The sequence below is a fragment of the Cordyceps fumosorosea genome, assembly GCF_001636725.1.
Source record: "Cordyceps fumosorosea ARSEF 2679 chromosome Unknown scaffold_81, whole genome shotgun sequence".
NCBI classification, from domain to species: domain Eukaryota; kingdom Fungi; phylum Ascomycota; class Sordariomycetes; order Hypocreales; family Cordycipitaceae; genus Cordyceps; species Cordyceps fumosorosea.
The window spans coordinates 1-25,587 of record NW_017387381.1 but is presented as its reverse complement, the minus strand read 5'-3'; the positions used below and the strand labels follow the sequence as shown (position 1 = coordinate 25,587).

The window sequence follows — 25,587 nt, the reverse complement described above, 5'->3', positions numbered from 1 at the left end:
ACCCCTGCGAAATACTCTGTACTATACACGTTGATATCGCCCAGTTGGTGATGGTTTGTCGCTTGAAACCAAGATTCAGTCTCAAGTCAGCCCTTGGGTCGCGTTTTTACTATTCATTATTAACGAATATCGCTACAGTGATATGCAGCCCTGCGATTCGCTCCTTTTGATGTCATACCCTTCGAAAGAGAAAAGAAGACAAGAAATATTCTTTCTTTTTCTATATCGTGGAGCTCCTTGTCGCTTTCTCATGGCTTGAAGGTGATCGACACAAAGGTCCACTTTTACTATATGAAATCGCATATGCGACATATAAATTCCTGTAGCGGCTTCCTCTTGCCGTCGGCGGCTTGGCTCGGCATTGCTATGGAAGGGGAGGGGAGAGAGCTGCCGGATGTGCCACGGGCGAAGGAGAGAGAAAGGACTGGCGCAAGGCTCGGTATCGTCGAAGCGACGGTTTGTAGCAAGTAGAAAGAGAAGAGACTTTTTGCTTGGGTTGTTGCGACGAGGGAAATATCGTTTCTTGTCAGAATCTATACGCACCGGTAACTACCTAGCACTGCTATGGTAAATGTACAGTACCATATTCGCCCCGACGCTCCCAAATATTGCTCTGCTCTGATCTTGGCCCAAGAATGGAGAGAATGTCCCCCGTCCCACACCAAACTTTGCCGTGACTGAACAATGAATAACTCTGCCCACGCCAACTATGCTATTGCGCGCGGAGCTGCTCGTATACATACACAATATATATTACCGGTATTGTATTATAGAGGGGTAGGTTTGCTTTGTGGATTGTTTCTAGCTTGTGTCGGTGCACAAATCCTGCAAGAATTTGCTACGTCTTGTTCCTTTGGCCCTCGACGCCGAAAAGACGAAAATCGAAGTGGCCGCAAATAGCTGGACTTGTTAGTGGCCTAAATGTAGCATCATCCACACCGTATATCTTCCTATCACTTCTTTCTGTTCGGTCATGAGTGGTTCCCTCCTCCGTCTTACCGTCCTCTACACTACAGTACTCGGCTTTCTAAGGTTGCACCTTGCTCATAAGCACAATCTTGCGCATGCTCTAAATTCGCGCGAGATTAAAGAGATTCTCATTCAGTCTTTGAAGCATCATTCCATCAATGAGTTCTTGGAGGCTTTTGTCAACATACGAGACAACAGCTGCCCCCCCGGCAAACAAATAGACTGGGCCATCGTAGCCCATGTGGCGGATTATCTCTGGCTTAGCAGCGTGCTTGATGGGCTCCCGTCTTCTTATCCACATGACAAGCCCGCGTGGCAGCTCGTTTTGGTAGTACTTCGGCGACACTTTCCCTTTCTCGACAAAGAACAGCTCGTACCGGAGGATGTGCACGAGCTGATCGGTTGTGTCAGCCCGCAAGAGCATCTTGATGCCGCCAGCTGCCGCAACATCATTAGTCGCATCTGCAATGGCAAAGATAGCCAAGGCCGGCAAGAAGTTGGGGCATGCAATGACATGATAGCCAGGAGAGGCGCACTTTGGAGCGCTATAGTAGGTGATGATGGTGACGAAGACGCCATTCATGCTCAATTTATGGGCTATCATGAGCGACGACAAGATAGCGCCAACGATATTGAGAATGACGAAGAATATGGCCCAAATGATCAGCTGCTAAAGGAACTGAAAGAGCGTGCAGTGCAGACTTTGCAAGAGGTCGGAAATAAAGATCTAACGGAGTTGCGTAACGAAGCACTCGTCATTGTTACGAGTGCCAAGGAGATCATGAGACAGATTAGAGGGGGGAAAGCCCACGGGAGCCGCACACCAGGCGCTCAACTTGCAGTAAGCGACGAAGACTATCAAGAACGACTTCAAAGAGGGAGGAACCACATTATTGAGCAGCTCCATAAGAAATTTGGTGAAGATGAAGAGGATCAAGACGGGGATTACGACCCTTTCTCACAAACCTGTCCTGAAACGGCCCCGCAGAATTTAGATACCGACATCGACGAGAGTCAGCCAGAAGCCGAGTCCGAGACAAACGATCGAGAGATTCCTTATGTTAATCAATTCCCGGTATCCGGAAACAACAAAATCAGCGAAACCAGCTTCGACAATAGGTGCGAATCCACTGTGGGCGGTGGAGCCACCACAGCTAGGGAAGAGAATATGGGAGAGCAAGTCGCTACAGCCATAGAAGAGCAAACCGCTACGGCGAGAGGGGCTACTGATGAAAAGCAAGCCGCTACAGACGGACAAGCTACAACAGAAACGGAAGCCCATGCAGAATGGCGAGCTGCTACAAAAGAGCATATCGCTGCAGAACAGTCCGTCACTTCACCATATCAAGACGCTACGAGAGGGCAAGTCGCCACAGAAGAGCGAGATCCTATAAAAGGATATGTTTTCGTAGTATCAGAGAAATCTGCTGACGATGAGCAAGCCGCTGTAGGCAATTCATCTCGTCCTTCGAGTATTCCAAATCTCCAAAGCTTTTGGGGCACCCAAAGAGGGCCTACTGAAGAGCTCTCAACATATGGGGAGAATTTAGATGAGTTGAAAGCACATCAAGAGCAAGGGGCTAAGACCGACCTACAACTTAGCCATGTGGAAACACCCGTGGAGCGAGAGGATATGACCGACCGGGGTACCGTTGTCGATTCAATAACCGAAGATGAGATCGATCATGTAGAGATGGCTGATCAGAAAACTTCAGCTGGCTCGGGCTTGGACGAGCGTCGCTTACCTGGGATCCAAGGAAAGTCTGAGCTCCAGCAACAGAAACGAAAGTGGACGGCAGATGACGGGAACAACGGGCAACGGAAACGGGGGAAAGTCGAGAATATGACGCCGGTGCCGTTTGGTGATGTTGAGCCTGTTGATCTCCGTGTCGAGTACGACATGTCGATGGCAATATATCGTTTATTCCCGATTGAGACTGCTTGGGCCATGATCAGCAATTGTTTACAGTTACTAGAGGAGCGAGATTACGTCGCCTATTACGCGCACCTCTATACCACCCTGCGAGACCACCCAAACATCAAGGAAGAGATGATGCCGCAGTCGACAGCCGCAATTTTGAAAAAAATTCACGAGAGGTTTAACATGCTACCGAATGCGCCGAATAAAACACAAGTAGAGGACGCAATACGCAATGAAGAACCGCAGTTCGCCTGGTTGATATATGACAGGATTGGGCCTTCACTGGTCGCACAAAGGGACTCGTTTCAGTTGTGGAAGAATATGCTGCAAGACCGCGACCAGCTGCTCCGCCTGCAAACAATTTGTCTTAGGCTTTACAATTTGGTCGCTCCAGGTCAAATCACTGACGCACAGTCTTTTGATGCGATGGCTTTCGAGAAAAGCATGATGGCCACCCTCAAACAGAGTTCCTGCGCACTGATGATGATTCGAATCGTCAAAAGCGGCATGGTCAGATGCGGTGTGGATTTTCAAGACTGCAATCCAGTCACCGAGGAAGAATTTCAGGCATTGTTCAGCCGAATGCACGTAGCCTTTGCTAAGCTGAAGAAGCAGAAGTGCTCAGGTGGAACATGCATGGCTAAAGGGGTGCTGGCAGCAACCGACCGTGCACAAAGGCGAAGCCGGCCGACTTTGACAGCGACGTGGCAAAGAAAGTTGACTCTCAAAGCCCCAGCAGTTATCAAAACGTATGTTTACGCGCAAACAATCGCGACCGAGGCGGAGAAGCAGCCTCAAGCTGATGTAGAAAAACAGCCTAAAACGCAGACAGATCGAGTGGTAAAAGCGGCTACGGCTGCGCCTGCATCATACAAAAGCCCGAGCCTCCTTGAAATTAAGAAAGAATTTTTTATTCGATCGTCGCTCAAGCCTTCCAATGCGTTACGAGACTCCCAAAGAGAAAAACACCTACAACTGGCCAAGCGCTTAGCTTCTGTCGACGAAGGAACCGGCAAGAACATGCAGGAGTGCCTGGACAAGTCTGATCGGGCAGAGGAATATTACCTCCTGCTGCTGTCGCTAGTCCGGACCAGAAAAATACCTCTGCATATTCTACCAGACTCGGCCCGACATATACTATCGCCCGTCCTCAATGATGATCTAGGAACCACAGTCCAAGTCGACGGTGCTAGCGAGTCGCAGCTCTCTAGATGGTTTCTGCTGCTCAGACCCTGGCGGCCTTCCCGGCACTACCGGGAGACCGGCAAAGAGTGGGCCGAGATGCTCAACCAATATGGTAGTTTCGAAACTGTTGAGTTTCGTGCGGCATTTGAAATCGTGTTGGCTGACTTTCGCGCCACGATTCACCGTGAGGTCGGTGAACTGCTCAAGTACGAGTCTCGCTGCCTAGAAATAGCCATATTGCGAAACAAGATCGGGAACAGAGTCGTCCGCGAGACATCTCTACAGCATGGGCACAAGTCGTCACCGCCATCAGCCTCGCTTAACGGTGCCGTAGGCCATATGATGACGGAAAGCTCTCCGATATTCGACAAAAATTCCGCGGAGCGCCAGGTATTCGAGAGCGAAGCGGTCGAAGCCGCAGCGTCCATCCTAAATACTCCGGCTTTTCAGGATAGCCCTAAATCAATGGAAGGGATACTATTCTCGTATAATTATAGGAAGGCGAAGGTTGTATCAGAAGTACAGACAGGAGCATGCTGTTCAGACAACGCTACCCGAGGAGAAGGCAGCTTACAAAACGATGGAACAGCCGAAATCGGGGTTGAATGCGGCGATAGCAAAGCCGCACGAACAAGAAGCATTTTCCTAGATATGGCTACACAAATGGGCGGAAATCCAGCGTCTGGCAACCACGCACAGAGAGATGCCATGCCAGGCGCACATGAGAGTGTACAAACAGAAGTTTTTAACTCAGATACCACGACACAAATGGAGCGCCCACCAATGTCTAGGACTACCGCACCGACAGAAACGCAGACAAAGAGTGTACCCGGTACCCACCAGGCTATGCAGACAGACACCTTCTACTCGGACAGCGGCACACAGGTGAATATCACTTCGACGTCTGACCATGAGACACAGACAAAGACTATACGCGGTACCCACCAGGCTATGCAGACAGACACCTTCTACTCGGACAGCGGCACACAGATGAATAACACTTCGACTCCGACATGCAACCATGAGACACAGACAAAGACTATACGCGGTACCCACCAGGCTATGCAGACAGACACCTTCTACTCGGACAGCGGCACACAGATGAATAACACTTCGACTCCGACATGCAACCATGAGACACAGACAAAGACTATACGCGGTACCCACCAGGCTATGCAGACAGACACCTTCTACTCGGACAGCGGCACACAGATGAATAACACTTCGACTCCGACATGCAACCATGAGACACAGACAAAGACTATACGCGGTACCCACCAGGCTATGCAGACAGACACCTTCTACTCGGACAGCGGCACACAGATGAATAACACTTCGACTCCGACATGCAACCATGAGACACAGACAAAGACTATACGCGGTACCCACCAGGCTATGCAGACAGACACCTTCTACTCGGACAGCGGCACACAGATGAATAACACTTCGACTCCGACATGCAACCATGAGACACAGACAAAGACTATACGCGGTACCCACCAGGCTATGCAGACAGACACCTTCTACTCGGACAGCGGCACACAGATGAATAACACTTCGACTCCGACATGCAACCATGAGACACAGACAAAGACTATACGCGGTACCCACCAGGCTATGCAGACAGACACCTTCTACTCGGACAGCGGCACACAGATGAATAACACTTCGACTCCGACATGCAACCATGAGACACAGACAAAGACTATACGCGGTACCCACCAGGCTATGCAGACAGACACCTTCTACTCGGACAGCGGCACACAGATGAATAACACTTCGACTCCGACATGCAACCATGAGACACAGACAAAGACTATACGCGGTACCCACCAGGCTATGCAGACAGACACCTTCTACTCGGACAGCGGCACACAGATGAATAACACTTCGACTCCGACATGCAACCATGAGACACAGACAAAGACTATACGCGGTACCCACCAGGCTATGCAGACAGACACCTTCTACTCGGACAGCGGCACACAGATGAATAACACTTCGACTCCGACATGCAACCATGAGACACAGACAAAGACTATACGCGGTACCCACCAGGCTATGCAGACAGACACCTTCTACTCGGACAGCGGCACACAGATGAATAACACTTCGACTCCGACATGCAACCATGAGACACAGACAAAGACTATACGCGGTACCCACCAGGCTATGCAGACAGACACCTTCTACTCGGACAGCGGCACACAGATGAATAACACTTCGACTCCGACATGCAACCATGAGACACAGACAAAGACTATACGCGGTACCCACCAGGCTATGCAGACAGACACCTTCTACTCGGACAGCGGCACACAGATGAATAACACTTCGACTCCGACATGCAACCATGAGACACAGACAAAGACTATACGCGGTACCCACCAGGCTATGCAGACAGACACCTTCTACTCGGACAGCGGCACACAGATGAATAACACTTCGACTCCGACATGCAACCATGAGACACAGACAAAGACTATACGCGGTACCCACCAGGCTATGCAGACAGACACCTTCTACTCGGACAGCGGCACACAGATGAATAACACTTCGACTCCGACATGCAACCATGAGACACAGACAAAGACTATACGCGGTACCCACCAGGCTATGCAGACAGACACCTTCTACTCGGACAGCGGCACACAGATGAATAACACTTCGACTCCGACATGCAACCATGAGACACAGACAAAGACTATACGCGGTACCCACCAGGCTATGCAGACAGACACCTTCTACTCGGACAGCGGCACACAGATGAATAACACTTCGACTCCGACATGCAACCATGAGACACAGACAAAGACTATACGCGGTACCCACCAGGCTATGCAGACAGACACCTTCTACTCGGACAGCGGCACACAGATGAATAACACTTCGACTCCGACATGCAACCATGAGACACAGACAAAGACTATACGCGGTACCCACCAGGCTATGCAGACAGACACCTTCTACTCGGACAGCGGCACACAGATGAATAACACTTCGACTCCGACATGCAACCATGAGACACAGACAAAGACTATACGCGGTACCCACCAGGCTATGCAGACAGACACCTTCTACTCGGACAGCGGCACACAGATGAATAACACTTCGACTCCGACATGCAACCATGAGACACAGACAAAGACTATACGCGGTACCCACCAGGCTATGCAGACAGACACCTTCTACTCGGACAGCGGCACACAGATGAATAACACTTCGACTCCGACATGCAACCATGAGACACAGACAAAGACTATACGCGGTACCCACCAGGCTATGCAGACAGACACCTTCTACTCGGACAGCGGCACACAGATGAATAACACTTCGACTCCGAATCGAGCTATGCTCTGCCATCAATTTGTTGTCCAGCGCGGGAAGGGATCCGCATAGTGCGAAGACAATGTTTTACACATTGAAAGCTTTCGTGGAGCTGGAAAATTCAATCGGAGCTATGTTTTAACTACCACCTTCGAATGTGAAGGACGGCTAGGTCTACATGATAACCTACATTCCTATATCTTCATTCGGAATGCGCCTTGGCTGTCCAAATTCCGCTGACAGGAACTTGAATCCGTGATTGTGATAGACTCAGCGGGCATGGGACTATACGTGATGTGAATTCGTTAGAACAGCCAGCCCACGTCGATGCCCAAAATGCTTTGTTCCGTTTTCTGCAGTGAAACAGCCAAGCACACTGCAAGATCACGTCACCGAATTACAACTTTTCACTGCCTTTGGCGGTATCTCTCCCAACATTTCTTCTTCCAATGCAAGTGAACAGAGAGTGGACGAGAAAACTAGAGACCAACAAATACAAGTCATGATGTGGCAAGGAAAACAGACCCGGCCTACATTCTTCCTCCCTCTCCTGTGCGTGTACATATACTTACATATGCTTACATATATTAATACATTCATTCATTCATTCAGTCCCCAAATCTCCACACATCTGTCGCTAATCTGAGCCTCCAGACACCAACTGGCAGCTGCGCATCAGTATTGCGACTGAAAAAAAAAACCGCGGGGTGAGGCTAAAAGCGTTTGAATGAGTTTTGCGTTCATTATAAGGTCGTTTTGAGAAATTTTGACTCATTTCTAGCTCTATCGAAGTTAGTCCAAAAACTAAATATTTAATCAAAACTAGAAGCCCATTTTGCCCATGAGACTCTACCCGACAGCAATCGCCAAAATATCGCAATTTTCTCGCGCAACAAAGGAGCGGTGGCAGCACTGAGGGGACCCTACCAACAGTCCGGACAAGAATTCATCACATGCATCTACGACTCGGTAGAGAAGCTCGTTGGCAAGGCCAACACATTGTCGGTAGGATGGGACTCGAGATTGAACGGATACAGTATCTCCATCGTATCAAAGCAGTGCCCTCGGAGAAATGTACGTGCGGGCAGGCAAGAGAAACGGTCAAACATTTTCTTTTAGAGTGCCCGCAATGGGATGAACAGCGAAAAGAGTTACGAGCATGCATGAGCACGAGATGGGATGACTTGTCACACCGACTAGGAGGAAAGTCGGCATCAGACGGACCGAAATGGAAACCAAACATGGGGGCAATCCGAGCAACGATACAATATACACTCGCCACAGGAAGATTCGACAATTGACAAGCCAAGAACTAGAACAGGCTTTTCATCATACCGTGCGGCCACATCCACGACAACATGACCAGCGACGCTTCGGTCGCTGCAGATAGGACTCCGAACACTTGAGGAATAGCCCTCAAGATAGTCAGTCATCAGTAGTAAACAACATGGAACGGGAGCTGCTGGGATGGAAAGACGAGGTGGAAGCGATCGGAGAACGACAGGAATAAGTGGAATGGATGAGGCGAATAGTCAAACAGTTACTTAGACATAACTAGTGAGCCCTATTGGCGGGAAGCCACCGGGCGTAATAAAACAATGAATGTACATATGTTAGGTATCCGACAACACTCTAGGGCTAGTTTGTGACATTGAGCCGCGGTTCTGGAGCCGTGAGGCATCGTAGCGAATTCCTGTCGACGACTCCCGCGGTCTGTCTCGCTCGCTGATTTGTGAGGAGAGATGGCGCGTCGTTTTGTTGAGGCATGTCTGGCTCTGTTTTGGCAGCCATGAGGAAGGGAGCGTAGTCAATCCAGAAGGTGGCTTCGCGAGCGGGCCGCCCTCTGTGCAACTCAAGCTCATCAACCGGGACACCTATTGGCGTCAGAGCGCCCCACTCTCTGCTCGATGCTGGTTCTGGCTATTTTTCTGGTTCTGTAACTGCTGTTTCCGTGTTTCTGCTACATTCTCGCAGCGTTCACTTTGCTCCATCGGTGCACGGCATACAGCGCAGGCATTGCGCGCCTTGAACCAGGCAACAACGCCACCCCACGAAACGAATGATTGCACGGCAGGGGTACTGCTACCTCGCTCAACTTGATGTCGTCAATGCAAATTGAACACTCCATGTTCCATCTTCGCTTCTTGTTGGATGGAAGAGACTAGTGATATCTAGAAGGTTCCATGAGTTGCCACCCATATGTATATTAGCAGCATCCCTCCACTCCTTTCCCATAGTGTTAGATAGACAACTCACTTCACTCACAGTCCACGTATGCGGACAACAACATCAATGTACGTTAGCCTTCGTCCTTGTACAGACATGGCCGACATTTTCTAGGCTAGGGTGTATATGCAGGTCACGCGTGCGTGACACGCGCGCAGATATGACTAGCTTGGACGCAGGAGACAGCCACAGCCACGCGGTGGAATACAGTCACCGTATCTATATAAACACCGCCGCTCTCGGAAGTTCCTGTATTCAAAGAGCATGCTGCCAACTGGAAATGCCAGACGCGGCTCAAAGTCGAGCACCCGGTCTTCGCCGTGCAGATCGAGTCATGTATGACCGCTCAACCAAAGCACAGTTGTCGCCAAAGCGCAGCCAACCAGTCGATTCAGATTCTTTTGCCAAGCTAGAGAAAACGGACAAATGCCCACCCCAGGACAACGATCTGGATCACTTTATTGTGTGAGACTGTGCATCTGTTCACCTATCTCGCACGTAGGCAAGTTCGCGCCTCATGTGTCTAGTGTTCCGTCGCAATCGTGCCAGGGCTAACATATTTACAATAGCAGCAATGACGAGGCAGTGCAAAATGTTCCATGTACTAATCGGGCGCCCATGAGAGTCCCGGTGAAAGAATCGTCGCCTAGGATCTCGCTATCTCCAGCGGCCACAATATGCGGTTTTACTACGAGATTGGAAGATAGGCAAGGTGGTTACGTCTCAGTCGTTATTCAGTCGAACAGCCAACGCTTAATAGATTACCGCCTGACTACTTCCAGGTCTTGGTCTAATTGGTCCATCGAAGAGAGTTTTTCTTCGATGTAGAATAGAATGTTACCTCTCTGTGTATCAGTACATTCTGTCATCTCCTTCATGTGCACCTCTCCCGTGCCGGGTAACGAGAGGGTGGTGTAATGGCTTCATGTGTTCGGGTTTGCATGCACCATGACTTGACGAACGAGATGGACAAGGCACCGCCGCCACTGAATTGTGGGATTGCCGCCCAGGTAGGCTCTTGAAATCGCCGTAGTATAAAGCTGTTGACGAGGTAGATCTAAAAGAGAACTTTTACACCACTGAACGCCAACTTACCTTATAAAATCCGTCCTTGAAGCCTTCGCGGGACTCTGAGCTGGTCACCAATCCCTAGGGCACCCATTGGGCAGCACAGGCAGCCTCTTCTAGTCAAAGTAAGGGTCGGTTCGCCAGAGAGAGCAGATAAGCCGTCATAATTTGGCTCATACTTTTTTCCGAAAAGAACACACGATAATAACTTACGACTGATTCAACAAGGAACACGCGTTGTTGACGAAGTACCGCGTTGCACCTACGCTAAGTCGGGTTGTGTGGGTTGAGACCTCAGAGCTCCTCCGCAGTCAAAGGAATATTTCCCGCTTAGTGCTCCTCTTGGGCTCAGAAAAAGCAGCCCACGAACAGGCTGGCTATCGACACAACCATTAATTGTACTACTGTCACGGGTAGACGCTGATGGAGACTCGGCCTGACGACCTCGGTGTGTTGTCGTGCATCGTGCTAAGGTCAGTGCGCACCCCAGTTATTCCGCGAGAGATCCCCTGGATCTCTCTTCTTACTTCTTCAATTCTTCCTCTTTGTACCAAGATCGTTTAGTTACATTGAAAAAATCGTCCAACCCCTCAAATTAGCTAGGAAAACACTCAGAAACAAACAAGAACGATATGCAGTCAATAAGCACTCTAGTAGCCGTTTTGTTCTCCATACACTGACGCAGTCCTTACCGTTCGAATCCCGCTATTTCTATCTCGACATGGCAACGATCTCGCCAGCCAGCTATGAAGAGCGACCTCGGAGAGCGGCATCAGCATCAAGTCTACAAAAGCATTACTCTACCACTATAAAAGGGTGCATTATAGAACTAGCTATGAATACAGGTACATCCTGAGGGAGATGCGCTCTTGGGCTGAACAGACATGTTCGATGTCGTGTTTGGCAGGGCTGCCGTCGTCGGGGACGCTGATGCGGCGGACAATGCGGCAGGCGATGCGGACGATGCGGTAGGCGATGTGGACAATGCGGACAATGCGGACGATGCGGACGATGCGGACGATGCGGACGATGCGGACGAGCGGACGCGATGCGGACGATGCGGACGATGCGGACGATGCGGACGATGCGGACGATGCGGACGATGCGGACGATGCGGACGATGCGGACGATGCTGCAGGCGATGTTGCAGGCGATGCGGCGAACGACGGCTCATTGCTCGATGGCACAACCAGGGCCGTTGTAGTACGGAAAGTACTGGCTCCTCCAACCGTAGACATCGAACTAGCCGCTGTGGTCGCGCTAGGACAACTCTGCTGTATAGAAAATGATGCCGTCGCATTGCTGCTCAGGCCCGGGCGCGACTCGTCTTTGACAGTGATGATGCGGCATGGTGACGGCAGTCTGCCAGCGCATTGCCAATCTAGCCGCATCAGCCCAGAGATGTCACCGGGAAGAGTTATAGTCTGCTCTGGCTTCGCACAACGACCGGTATTGCCTGAGATGTTGGTGTGCACCAGTTTACTCGGATCACCGTCGGGAAAGGTGATGGTGACGCTGTCGCACGTTTGGTTGGAGGTGGGGCTTTCGTACGTGAATATGTCGCCTTTCCACGGCTTCATGTGTTCTTCTTGGCATTCCGGAACATCCGTGTCAGGAACTGCCATCACGCCAAGCGAGGCGACGGCCATAGCAAAGAACTGAGGCTTCATGATTGCAATGACAAGAGCGGTGGGCTAGGTTCTTATAGTCGCGGGTTGACACATTCCTTTGCCACGCGGACTATATCGAGCGTATGCACCGGACTGGTTTTCATCACCCAAATCACTATTCTAAAATCACTACTCTAGGATTCCCTACGCCAACTATTTCAGGTCCATTATCGACGCGACTAGACCACGATCAGTTGAGACGTCGTGATTGGGCGTGTATTGAAGAGGCTATTTTGGCCCGACTCATTGGCTGCTTGGCAGACCCGTTCGCCGCCTCACTAACGACGAGCCACGGTGCCAGACTATCCTCACTGCATGTCTCCATTTCACGACGCGTGCTCTTCTGTTGGAAATGCGTCCTCTGAAGAGAAAACAGCAGCGTTTACTATACACGAGCATCAACGCGGACTTGGTCCAACGCCGAATGGATGCGAACGGAGGAGCAACCGCTTTCATTGATGATTTCACGGCCTGGGTAAGCGACCCAACAGCGCAAAGCAATCTTGAAGGCATCCAGTCGATAGTTGAACATGCCACAGAATGGGAACTACGGAGCGGTGCGACATTGGAGGCGAAGAAAACGGCAATCGTACACTGTACCCGTATCGCACGAGAAATTGACACAACACCCATTGTGATCAAAGGGCAGCCTGTGCATCCCCAAGAATCCGCCAAGATCCTAGGCGTGGTTATGGACAATCGGCTTCAATTTAGACAACACATCGCTCGGGCCGCGTCAAAGGGCCTTGAAGCGGCCATGGAACTGACGAGAATTCGAGGACTGTCAGCAAAAACGGCTCGTCAGCTGTTTGCAGCCACAGTGATTCCAGTTGTGGACTACGCTTCGAATGTGTGGATGCATGCCTACAAAGACAAGTTGATAGGACCGATTAACCGTATTCAGCGGGCAGGGGCGCAAGCCATCGTGGGCACCTTCATGACCGTAGGACGGCCGTTGCGGAGGCTGAGGCCCACATCGTGAGCGCGCGGGAGCGTTTCTTATCGGGCGATCAAGATGTTGGTTGATGTACACACACTGTCAGGGACAGGTCCGCTCAGCAGAGTGACCAAACGCATCAAAAAAATACTATGCGTCCTTTCTATCACACCTCTACTAGGTGGCCGAGAAGCTGAAGGGCATACCGCTAGTGCAGCTGGAGACCATCCATCCATGTTCACTGGAACCATGGAGAAAGCGTTGAGGGCTGTCACTGAGCGACTCAAGTGATGAGGATCGTGCAGGATGGACGCAAGCTGTTGCTGTGAGAAGCTCGTCGAGAAACGGCATAGTAGGTGTTGGTGGAGTGATTGAGACCGAGAATGCCGCAACAGGAAAGGCGAAGCGGGAAGTTTTCTCCCTCACCCTGGGAGCGCGAACAGAACAGAACCCATTCTCAGGCGATTTGGCGGCCATGGCGTATGCGCTGCGGAATCTGCCGAACAGCTGTAGCATCAAAACATCGCCCTCTTCACACGCAACAAGGGAGCGGTGGCTGCACTTCATCGGCCGTATCAGCAATCAGGACAAGAGTTCATCAAATGCATCCACGACTCGGTAGATCAGCTGATTGGCAAGGCAAATATCATTGCTGTAGAGAGGAAACTATCCTGGCTTACATTTTTGCTACATGTTGGACAGCTCAACTTTTTCGCTACATAGCGGTCAGCATCAGGACGATGACTTGTGATGCTTCGGTCGCTGAAGATAGGACTCCGAACACTTTTGGAATAGCCCTCAAGCTAGCTAGTCATCGATAATAGACAGGTGGCGGGGAAGGGCAGCTGCAAGACGATCAGCAAGAACACGAACAAGGATGAGGCAATGAGAAGTGTACTGAAAAATAGCTAGTGAGCCCTATTGGCTGGAAGCCTCCGGGCGTAAAAAACCAATGAATGAATACACAAGCAGCCACTTTCAAGCTGCTGTGAGAAGGTGCTGCCATCACCGGCGGCCTGCTTGAGGGTGCGTCGGTAGGGACAGTGACAGCGATATGCCCGACGCAATGAATTCCCTTAGCTTGGCCGCCATCAACACCTCTGCAGGCATGATTTCTATACTACTTATTACGACGGCTAGAACGATCGCCACGCTAATAAGGTGGGGAGACGGCTCTTCACGAAGCATTGGGTTTTAATGTAGATGACACCTTACGGATCGCTTGAAACTAGGATAATCGGGGAATAATAATCACGGTTCAAGGAGATAGACGCAGCAGCTTTTCATAAGGTAAGATGCCAAACGGCTCAATGCGACGCCCCGTGATCCGTTTACGCATATGCAGCCGTATACATTCATTCATTGTTTTATTACGCCCGGTGGCTTCCCGCCAATAGGGCTCACTAGCTATGTCTAAGTAACTGTTTGACTATTCGCCTCATCCATTGGCCTTTTCGACTGAGAGAGATGTTGGCGTTGCCCGCACATGCTGGGACCATTGATCCTTTTGTTAAGTCGGTCGAAATGTCTATGTGTGTCGATTCTGGCAACATCCGACGTTGACACCCAGGGGACTGGAAAAGGTCACTGGGAAAGCAAGTAGTACGTCAATGCTGGGTTGTTCCCCAATGTCATAAGCACAGTCACTTTTCAAGAGCCACTTTAGAGTACAAATTTTTCGAGTAGCCTTGGCGCAGAAGCAGAACGTTATAACGCACATGATGAACAGACACCATCCACCACATAGTATAGTACAACGCATGAGGAACAAAACAAAATATCAAAGTACATAAAGATCGTCATTCCCAAAGCTCCGAGAAAGCTTTGCGCTTGCGCTCAACGGTTGGCATCTGCCCGGTCTGGCAGTCTGCGTCGTTTCTGGCTCTTCCCTGGGGGGGAGGCTTTTCCCCCGTTTTCTTGTCCCCGTTTATTTGCGTGCAGCGGTAGTTGGACCGAGGTGGAACCTTCCTCTGGTTCAGTGTCCGGTCCGTCGTACGCATCACCCTGGCCGTCTGCGCGAGCCGCCAGCTGGAGAACCTCGTCGTGGTCTTGGAAGGTGCGTCCTTTTACCAGTCGAAGCTGTAACCTTTCTCGATCCTTGATCAGCTCACATTGCGTTGCCACTCTGCCGTTCGGGCATTTTACTTCGATTGCAACGGCAGTCGGCTTTCGCGGGTCGGGCTGGGATATCATGTACTCTATCCGGTCCCCGTCCTTTGCATGCCCCTCCAGATTGATAGGCAATGCATTCATAGTGAGCCCGGCCGCCTTCGGGTAACAGTATAAGGTACTGTTGGTTTCGTCCTCGTACGTATACGGCTTCCGCTTTGAAACAATGACGTGGAGGTGTACCACGAACTTCTTAGGGGCACCGTCCACCTGGCAGGACAGCCACTGCTTCGACAGCTTCTCAACGCCGCTGTTCTTTATGACGACGAGTGCATTGTCCTTTCCTCGAAGTTCTTTTGGTAGGCCCCTTCCCCCGTCCGCTCGATAGCAAACAGCCACCGTGGCCTCTGTGAAGGCTTGCACAGGGTCGCTATTATATGGCAAAGCAGCGCCTCTGCATACACTGGTACTGTGTAATATTAGCGCGCTGATTATGACATGAGTTGACGCTTACATACCCAACGTCTAGGCCTCCTGGAACCTCAATATCGGGTAAAGTCTGCCCTTCGAACACCCGGCGAAGTATTCCCTGGAGACTCGAGACTAGAAACGCATTGATCATCGAGTTGGCGCCAGGAGCCCGACCGACCACTATGATCTTCGGCGCCGAGTACTTCATTCTCCGCAATTTGGACAACATGACATATGTCTCCTTGAAAGCTGCGCAATAAGAGGCGTTCATAATTTTGCGCACGGTAGCTTCTGAAATATTCGTTCTTGTGATATCGCATGGCTCCGTCATAGCCTCGATGGCTTTTCTGGCAAAGCCGTACGTTTGTTCTTCGCCTTCGCAAGCCTTCTTCAGTTCTTCCCACATGTAGTAGGTGCCGGATGACGCACCCGCAGCGATGATGAACTTGAGAGCTTGCCTCTTCCCCTCGGCAGCTCTCAAGTGGTCAATCACCTCAGCAGCGCTCAAATGGTCAACCACCTCGGCAGCGGCGAGGTCCTACATGACTGTCAGCGGAATTCGCAGTATAAGCCTCGGCGTACGTACCACAGTGCTGCCGCCAGCGTCCCACATTACTACTATCTGTCACAGATTAGTAACCCTGTTTGCGCGTGGGCGGGTTGGTGTGTTCTTACCTCGCCTTGGGTTTTAAGCGATCGCTGCGCCACTAGCTGTGCCATTACGGCGACAGGTTCTGACTCGAACTCTAGAGAGCCATCGATATTGTACTCTTCGTTGATTACGGATCTTGCGGCGGTGATCATCTCGTGTGTCATTTTGTCCTGCATTTCTTCGCTTGGTTTGTCGGCTGTGGTATATATGACTGGCACAGTAAGACACCAGGTTTCGATGCTGTCTATGTCGACATTATCCTTGACAAACTGCAGGATCCTCTCCATGTAGACCCTATAGAGGTGCCAGGGTGTTACGTTCACTTCTTGTAGGTATTCTGCGTCCTTGAGGGCTTGACCCTTCTTGCATCGATTCGGGTCTAGAAGAAGCTTGGGGGCAGCGATCAATTCGGAGCGGATGACTTTGCCCTCTCTTTCCTTTTCGGCGCGAAATTTCGACTCATCCTCGAAGCCTACAACGGCGACATCGACGCCGTGCTCGAATTGCGTGACAAGCATCGCTGCAGGCAGCCTAGTGCGAGGTGAATCTTCTGTGACGTTCCAGCCTACGGGGACAAGGCAGGGCATCTCAGTCGACTTATCATAGCGGGCGATACCGGTTCCTGTTGTCCCGAAGTCGATAGCGACACGTTTCGCTTTGTGCTTTTGTTGTGGCATCGTGCTCGGCGCCATGAGCAAGGGCAGTTTCGATGAAGGAACATCTACAACACGTATCACACGCGTCGCGCAAGTCGTGTCGCTTGGGTGAGGGAGGGAGGTGGGGCGCTCGGTGCGCACCCACCGCGGATGCGTCGCGCTCGCTTCACAAGCACCAGCCTAACTGTACGTAAGCGAACGGAACATTCATTCATTGTCTATTACGCCCGGTGGCTTCCAGCCAATAGGGCTCACTAGCTAGTCTTACGTACACTTCTGTCTCCCCTCATTTCCTCATCCTTGTTCGTGTTCTTACCCATGTGCGGTGTCCATTTCGGCAATTACCCCCTACCCCCTCAATCAGAAGGACAAATCACTCCATCTCGTGCTCGCGCTTGCTCGCATCTCTTTTCGCTGTTCTCCCATTACAGGCATTGGAAGAGGAAGTGCTCCACCGTTTTCCTCGCCTGTCCGCATGCGCATTGTTCATAGGTCACTGCCTTGATGCGGTGGAGATAACCATTCAGTCTTGCCATGTCTGTTCTTAGTTGGGGAAGCGCTGAGCGCTCCTCTCATGGCCATTTCCTAAGAGCGGCATCCATTTCCTTGGAGAATTTCCCTACTCCTTCAGGCAAACACCGTTCACCTCCAAGTTTTCTACGTCCGATGTTCAAAGTCGTGGATTTCATCAGCGGAAACTGAATCTCAGGTGCCGTGCTTGCTGTGTTGCAGTTTTGGCTTGTATCTTGGCCGCTTGCAACAGTTTGTTCTTGCTCGATGAATCCCAGCCTACAACGATATTGTTTGCCTTGCCAATCAGCTGACCCACCGAGTCGTGAATGCATTTGATGAAATCTTGTCCTGATTGCCGATACGGCCGGTTCAGTGCCCTCGTCGAGTCAGGCCAATGTGATCAGCCGGCTCGACTTTGCCGCTACCGCTGTTCCGACTGCCCCACGTTGTAGCCAGGATAAACGTAAACAAATTGTGCTTTGAGAAGGGTCTCAGATGGACAGATTGGCTGACTCTAGAAAGGGTCCACTATCTGTCTATTTCCGAGCTATACAATGTACAAGCCCGCTTCTTATGCAGAGAGGGCAGAAGCGTACACCAAATCCTATAATAAGCTCTGCACAATGGTTCAGCTCATATAAATGATCTCGTATTTGCCATATCGGTACAATCCGTCGGACAATCTACAATGCGACGACGTGCGAGACTTCAAAAGGGGGTACCACAAACGCGAGACCGCGAGCCTCATGAGCAGATATGGACGAAACAGTTTGCCAAAGCCAAAATCAGCGGCAGCAAAAAGTCAGATTCCGCGCTCACACGGCAGCTCATACAAGCAACGAAATGCGATGGCAGCGATAAAACTCGGCATCACGCTTCTATTCTGTCCTGTCAGGCAGTTTCAGAACAGATGCGTCATCGTGAGGATCCGGACAAACGAAGCGGGCGAGCTCCCACAGTCAACGCTGAGGATGCTTACAAGACACGCTTGCAGTTTTGCAGCCATACCACAATGAATCCTGAGCCGAACAACGACGAGGCCGAGGTACTTGTTTTTCAGTTGGAGCTGTGAGAGCTAGCAGGATGGGGAGCCTTTGCCGAGCATAGGAGCAGTCAAGCACTGATACTTTGTGAGTTTGGTATTAATATGCAGCTGAATAATACCGCCCGCACGTACAGATGGACAAGAGTAGGCTTCGGCTGTGCGCCAGGGGCGCTGCCCGCGGCACGTCCCCCGTGGACGTCGCCCGGTAACGTACATCTCCCGGGCGCCGTCACGGGGCGGGAGCGTTATCTGAATTCTGCCAGTAGTCATATGCTCGTCTCTGAGATCAAAAATTTCAACTTCTTTCCCAATGAATTCCACGCGGCATACAACTCATCGTATTTTTTTACCTAGCAAAGTGACCTCTTGAAACCGATTGTGAAGCTCAAGCAACGACAGCTTATGATTGACCCCTACCAAGGAGCATTCTTCGCAGTGATAGGGTCTGACTATCGGCTTCTCGCCCGCTAGTGACTTTTGTGCATGCGCCAGGCCTTCCGAAGCGTTGCCATAATTCGAACAGACTGCAATTTATCTCGCTGGCCCTTCCGAGCAGCGTTCATAGCTTGTAGACCGTGTCAACTGGAAGTAATGGCGCAGACACTAAGCTAGCGGTCCATGCTCAGGAGCTCGGAGATCGACTGGGAATATTTGCGGCAAGACGAGCGGGGAGAATGCAGACGGGGGCATTGCAGATAGCAAAAGGTAGCTCTTTCGCAGCTGCCAACATGGGAAGATTCATGACTTGCCACGTCAGACTTGGAAATCGTTCTGCACACCCAGCTCAAATGCGAAGCATACAACACAGAAATCCTGGTTTATATAACAACATCACCTCCAACGTATTATAGAGCAGGCTATCATGGGCTGGGCCTTTTTGGTATCACGGACCCGCTATTTACCTGTCTATGGCTAACTATACAGGACGCAGGCAAAAAGGTACTGTTGGTCGGGGTGAGGAAGGTGTACAAAAGGTTAGATATGGCATTATTTATGCTATCATACGAGGATCCTGATTACCACAGCTGTAATCACCAGTCATTTAGTAATGTGCTTTAATTCCCTACGAGGTACAAGCTGTATTCTTCCGCAGGAGTAGGTGTCTGTCTCTCGCTTCTGGCTCACTGCGTGGGAAACTGCACGCCCGCTGTGGATTGGGCACTTTTCGGCAAAGCGATTGCTCCATCTGATCCGTCGCCTCCAACGCCGTTGCTCACATGCAGGTTTCCGTACCCAGCAATTTTCTCTAGCATTTCCAAGGGGATCAAGTGGCAAATGCAATGGCCCAGCTCTGCAAATTTCGGTTGCTGCTGCCCAAAGTCTGGCGCAGGCGGCGGCTCCAGATAGTCAGGGTAAAATGGCACGTAATCCGCTACAGGCGTAGTTTGACGTGGTGTCTTTTTTTCTCGTATCACCTTTCCTACCGTACTGTCATTTTCTTAGCGATTGAGTTTCGCCGCTGAATCTTGGACCGCAGTCTTGTTCTCATACCTGCTCGAGATTTGAAACTTGTCGGCGATAGCTTGGTAAGAAAGCTCGGGGCTTTGCAAGGCATACGTATATATCTCTGTTCTCTTGTCTTCTGTCAACCTCAGGGATCTGGGCCGGTGAGCGCGGATCTTCGAGGGAAGGCGACGGGAGGCAGCGGAGGAAGTGGACATTGTGCTTGGATGCTGAGCTTTTGTGTCATTGCTTGTGGCGATGCCGACTTCACTTTGCTATTTATAATCACTGATAGCGCAGGGTTCCCCCAAATCCGTCACTGTCGCAACTATGACGCTAGCTGACGGAGAGGCCAAAAGGCAGGTCTTGGTCAGTATGACGGCAGCAGTCCTTGCACGGGCAAGGATCTGCCGATGTCTAAACCCGCGAAGTCAGGTATGAGTCACACTGAAAGAAAGAAACATTACGTACCGGTATGTATGTCTGGGGCTCGGTGGTGCTGCTCGGGGCTTCTTTTCAGAGATGTACATGGCACCACAGCTTGACTGAGCCTCCGGGTGGAGCTGATCCCTGGGATCCCGGCGACCCAGCTTCTGGGCACGATGGTGTGCTGGTAGTGACAGCGGAGATGATGCCGTTCGTGCAAGCGACTTGGTCTACGGTTGGCAGCGTCCATTGCAAAACTGGTGGATGGACGGACGAGTCACCTACGCCACCCCATCGCGACTTTCAAGGGGTCCATCTACGCAGTACAGTGCCAGTTCACCTTTGGTGGGCAGGTCGATACCATCAGGCTATTGTACTCCGAAAAGTCTACAAAGCCCCCGATACCAGCTCTTGAGCGTGGGGTGGCCAAGGAGCATCTATAGGACTGTGGAAAACACAAAAAGAAGGAAAAAACCATCAGCCTGCCTCTTCCCTCGTCATCTGGTCAGTGTTGCTCTGATCTGGAACTTTCCACCTTGCCAGTATGCATGCTGCTGCATGGTAGTGGTACAGAACGCAGAACGCTATCCAACACTCAAATGAAATGAATCTACATGCGTAACTTGTTTGTTTCAGCGGCGGCAGCCTCTGGGCATACTCTACCAACAGAACCTACCAAACGCCAGATGACAATGCGGACGAGGCGAGCTGAACTGACGGGTCATCACTTTCCCTATAGACTGGATTCGAAGATCCTTCACAACTTTGTGCATGATGATGGCGAGAAAGGGCTACAGATGGTATTGTCCTGCCGATGACATTCATTTTGAGCTCTGACTCTATGTCTGCAGCGTCAGTGAAAGGTGCCGCTACCAACCAACAGGCTGCTAAAAGTGGCGGTATCAGGCGACACCTGTTGCGCTCTGATAGCTCAAGGTATCAAGTGATCTAGGGACCACAAGCCAAAGTGAGCCAGGATGAGACCATGAAGGTCCAACACGAAGACATGATAAGAAGTGGGCATCTTCAAGCTCTTCTGTCTGTGTGGTCGAGGTAACACAAATTCGACCACGGTCCAAGTCTGCCTGAAATCGTACGCCGTAGGTGACCCTCCAAGCTAGCCAACGATTCGAGCACAGCCCGAGTTCGGCTGATCAATCATATGATTGTTGCGGCCAGACATGTCATCTTTTGACTTGAAAATCGCAGCGCCGTAAACTCCATGCCATGGCCACTGGTATCATTACGGCCTACTACCGCTGCCAGCTTGGCGATGCGCTGTAAGTTCTCTGACAGACCCTGACGCTCTGGCACCAATCTCTCTCTACCTGGTCGCTTCGGGCGTTCTGTGTCGAATCCTTGTATCATAATTACATACAGCAGGTTGGCAAAGACATTTTCGCAGTGGCGCTGGCATGGCGACCCGGTCTCCGGCGAGGTAACTCGTGCCTATTGGTTTCAAAAGGTCCTTCTCACTCGCCGCTGTTTTTAGAAAGTCCTTGAGCTGGTGCACCGTTAGTGTGGAAATTAGTACGCCATACTCGGATCCTCGTTCAGTTCCAAACGTTGTGGCCTCCAGCCATATCACTCTTGAGGCTGCATCACACACGCTGGTGGCGTCGAATAGCAAGATATCATCTGTAAGTTTGAGCTACAGAAACCCTTCATCCCCCCTTCGTCTTCTTGCTACGAAGTTCGCCTTCGCTTAGCTTGTTGTCTAGCCTTTCCTTTCGCAGCTCTTGTGTTCATAGCCGGTGGGCTGTTATTCTTGGTGCCAAGTGCCATTGAAGGAGTTTCGTCGTGAGGGTCCTCCTCAGGGTCTGGCGCTCGGCGTTTTGGCTCGTTCTGCGAGGCCTTCTTCTTCTCTCCCAGCTTTGGAGCCTCTGTGATTTCAAGGATATCCTGTAGTGTTTTCGCAATATGACTTGATGCCTCCGTTTGAGCTTCTGTATTTGCCCGGAGGGCTTGCAGAAGATCGTCGTGAGCCTGAACGCTCTCTTTGATCGTGCTTATAGTCTGTACGAGGACATCAATTTTGGCTTCCAAAACGACATCTGGTTTGGCTTTTGCGTCTCGGATGGCTTGCGATAGAGCCGAAACGATTTCGAACTGAGACTTCGAGATAAATGCTTCGATCAAGCGCGTTTTCTGTTGCACAAAGCTGTCCGCTCTCTCCTCAAGCTCTTCGAGACGTTTTGCGACCAATCCGGGTTCTTGATTTAACTGCGTCTTTATGAGCGTCACAGATTGATTGATCAAGTCAATCTGGGAGCTCATTCTCGACTGAAAGTTGGCCAAGGGATCACGCTCTGAAATTATCGGTTGAAGTGAACTGCGACATAAGCCAAGAATATTGGTGACGTCACAAAGAAGCTTCTTCAAGACTCTTTCCAACTGTTGATGTTTTTGGCCAAACAGAAAATCAATTAGAAGAGGCTGAGGTGCAAAATTTGGTCGATCTCTTGGCCGAAATCCACCCGGTGGGTGCGCTGTTGGGGGCATGACGAGGCTAGCGGATGAGTTGAGGGCTCAAACAGAGGCGAAAAGAAAGGTCATTGGGGAAGCTTGCAAAGACTCGAAGGAAAGCACTACATGACAGACTTTATATTTTTCTCTCCGTCCATGCACAGTATCTGGCCGTCAACCTTAACCAATGTCACATCTACTACCTTTTCATTAGCGCCACCGATTTCACATCATGTAACTGACGTGGAATTTCACCCCTTTATCCCCAAGCTTTACGCAATCGTAGTGTCTGAGCATCCTGTCAGGGTATGTGTTGGCTGACCGAATTATATGCGGCTAGTCTACAGGCTCGTACTTCCTTGGAGCAGCTCTGATTTTGGGCCTTGTTGCTATGTACAGTAACAATACATACGACATGATTCCGAGAAGGGCGAAACGAGTGTCACACTTTTAGCTCCATTAGAAAGTAGTGACTGCATCCTGCCCTGCGGACTACTGGGTAGAACGTGTAAGTTGGGTAGGCCTGGCTGGTACCGACAAGGAAGAACGAAGTACCTGCAAGGCTTCGAGCAACCATGCCGAGAGTCGATTCTGCCGCGACCCGCTCGCTGATAAATTCGATGATTTACAAGTAGTGAAAAGCCCACGCTAAAGCCTGTCCGCTCAGTTCCCTGTTCAAGCAACTCATTTCTGGTTGCAGAAGCTTCCCATGATCAGACAATTTGAGTCTAGCGCACAGACACGGGCAATGCTTACAAGAGATGTAATCTAGTTGTGGTGAAGCACTGATATATGTAGACTTTTTGCCCGACTGATCGCTGGTACATAGCATTTTACTATTCTAGTGAAACAGCACATGTTTGGCGAATAGGTGTAGCCTCACATCTTGGCATTGATGGTCAGTTCAATCCCAGGCATTCTGTCAGTACATGTGAATCACCGTCCATTTTTTTAATGCTGAAAGCTGGATTGTTTGCAAAGGCCACAATTAATATACTGTATCTTCCAGAGGAGCAACTCTCGAGCTGCGTGGCTGCTTCTACGTCGGCCATTGTCTTGGCTGTCGGTCCGGTGATGTCGTGCTTGTCAAGCTCTCACGAGGCTGTTAGTCAGTTCAACGTTGGCGCTCAAGAAGTTGCGAGAATCAGCCAGTGTCTCTAGGCGAACCGTATGCTAGAAGGTGCTTGGACCGTCTTCTCGTACAAAATCGGCGACAGGAGAAAACTGGCAATCAGCACAGCAGTCCCAGATTATCCCCATCAGTTGTTAGTAGGTGCTCTGCCTAGCCAAAAAAAAAACGACATTCATGCATACCACTTGCGAGCACCCTTTTTACCCCAAAACATCACTAAAAAAAACCCAGTCAGGCTTAATCAGACTTCCAAAACAGATTATATGCATACCAAATATTAATACATACCTGTACTGTAATGTACTACTGTGCGTGCGGTATATGTACAGTATTTCTGAAATATTGTCAAACGCTGCTGTGCGTTGGTATTTTAGGCCAATATTCTAGGCCGAGGGCGGGGACGTAGGCCAAGGACACCTTTGTCTTGGGTGATGTCACGTTGACAATAGCAGCCAGATATCGCGGCGTGATCAAGGCGGAACTTGCACCTTAAAAGTCGATGAAAATCAGTACTGTTAACAAGTAGATCTTATTCTTCCAAGAGGCATCGGTACACATGGCCGAATCGCTATCCAGGAAATTCGGAATTGATGAGGACTTGGCCAAAGACATCATACATGTGCTGAACTTGGTCTCTGCTAGCAGCATGGAGGAAAGACAGACAATTTTGCATCAATCTTGGGATATGGACCTGAAAAGGGCATTCGACTTTTTGACAGCTAAAGAGAAGATCCGGCCGCGGACCACAGATTTGTACCATTTCCACCTTTGGCGAGCAGACTGGTCCGATGACGCCGAGTACCTTGTCTTTTTACTGCGGTGGGCTCTTTCGACGGGCGAGATGCGTCGTCGCCTTTTCTGGACATCAGATGTGGGCTGGAAGAAGCGGTTCCTCTTTGCGCTGTACGTGGAAGGCAGCAAGCCCGGGACGTGCCAGCATCACACAGGATTGCTGCTCGATTTTATTGAGTCCCTCCAAGATGGCAAAAGGGCGGCGCTGAGATTGTTGACGAAGAGCGCTTGCGCTGAGATTATTGGCGATCTGCATACAAGGGAGAAAAAATCATCCTTCATTCGAGACTCGCTTCAGCAGTGTAGACCTAGTGTGGTTCACCATGTGTTGACAAGCCCCCATCTACGCAGAAGGATTAGCGAGTCTGGGCAGACAAGGAAAAGAAGTGCCCATATTGACGACAATATGTAGAAGTTGAAGCGTCCAGATGGCCCCACGCGTCCCATATCGCTGCAGGGTAGGACGCTGATGGAGCCATCTTGAGAGGCCTTTCATTCATTCAGATCCACTTGAAATCTTGACTTCCTATTATCGGGCTTTCGAGCTTGTTGCTTCTCAATTGACTTGAAATTGACTTG

At 50.6% G+C, this 25,587-nt stretch overlaps 5 protein-coding genes across 5 annotated transcripts; 2 read left to right on the top strand and 3 right to left on the bottom strand.

Moving 5' to 3' along the window:
* Positions 1 to 973: 973 nt before the first annotated feature.
* Positions 974 to 7,474, top strand: ISF_09844 (hypothetical protein; the record flags this gene model as incomplete). The annotated part of the gene is made up of 1 exon (XM_018853444.1): positions 974 to 7,474. One exon carries the CDS (start codon positions 974 to 976, stop codon positions 7,472 to 7,474), a length of 6,501 nt encoding a protein of 2,166 aa, XP_018699371.1.
* Positions 7,475 to 11,529: 4,055 nt separating this feature from the next.
* Positions 11,530 to 12,366, bottom strand: ISF_09843 (hypothetical protein; the record flags this gene model as incomplete). Its single annotated transcript, XM_018853443.1, has 1 exon — positions 11,530 to 12,366. One exon carries the CDS (start codon positions 12,364 to 12,366, stop codon positions 11,530 to 11,532), a length of 837 nt encoding a protein of 278 aa, XP_018699370.1.
* A 352-nt stretch (positions 12,367 to 12,718) lies between these two features.
* ISF_09842 (reverse transcriptase) lies at positions 12,719 to 13,348 on the top strand (the record flags this gene model as incomplete). Its single annotated transcript, XM_018853664.1, has 1 exon — positions 12,719 to 13,348. One exon carries the CDS (start codon positions 12,719 to 12,721, stop codon positions 13,346 to 13,348), a length of 630 nt encoding a protein of 209 aa, XP_018699369.1.
* Positions 13,349 to 15,139: 1,791 nt separating this feature from the next.
* Positions 15,140 to 17,212, bottom strand: ISF_09841 (hypothetical protein; the record flags this gene model as incomplete). The annotated part of the gene is made up of 4 exons (XM_018853442.1): positions 15,140 to 15,875; positions 15,931 to 16,421; positions 16,470 to 16,505; positions 16,559 to 17,212. 4 exons carry the CDS (start codon positions 17,210 to 17,212, stop codon positions 15,140 to 15,142), a joined length of 1,917 nt encoding a protein of 638 aa, XP_018699368.1.
* A 5,092-nt stretch (positions 17,213 to 22,304) lies between these two features.
* ISF_09840 (hypothetical protein) lies at positions 22,305 to 23,120 on the bottom strand (the record flags this gene model as incomplete). The annotated part of the gene is made up of 1 exon (XM_018853441.1): positions 22,305 to 23,120. One exon carries the CDS (start codon positions 23,118 to 23,120, stop codon positions 22,305 to 22,307), a length of 816 nt encoding a protein of 271 aa, XP_018699367.1.
* Positions 23,121 to 25,587: the final 2,467 nt, after the last annotated feature.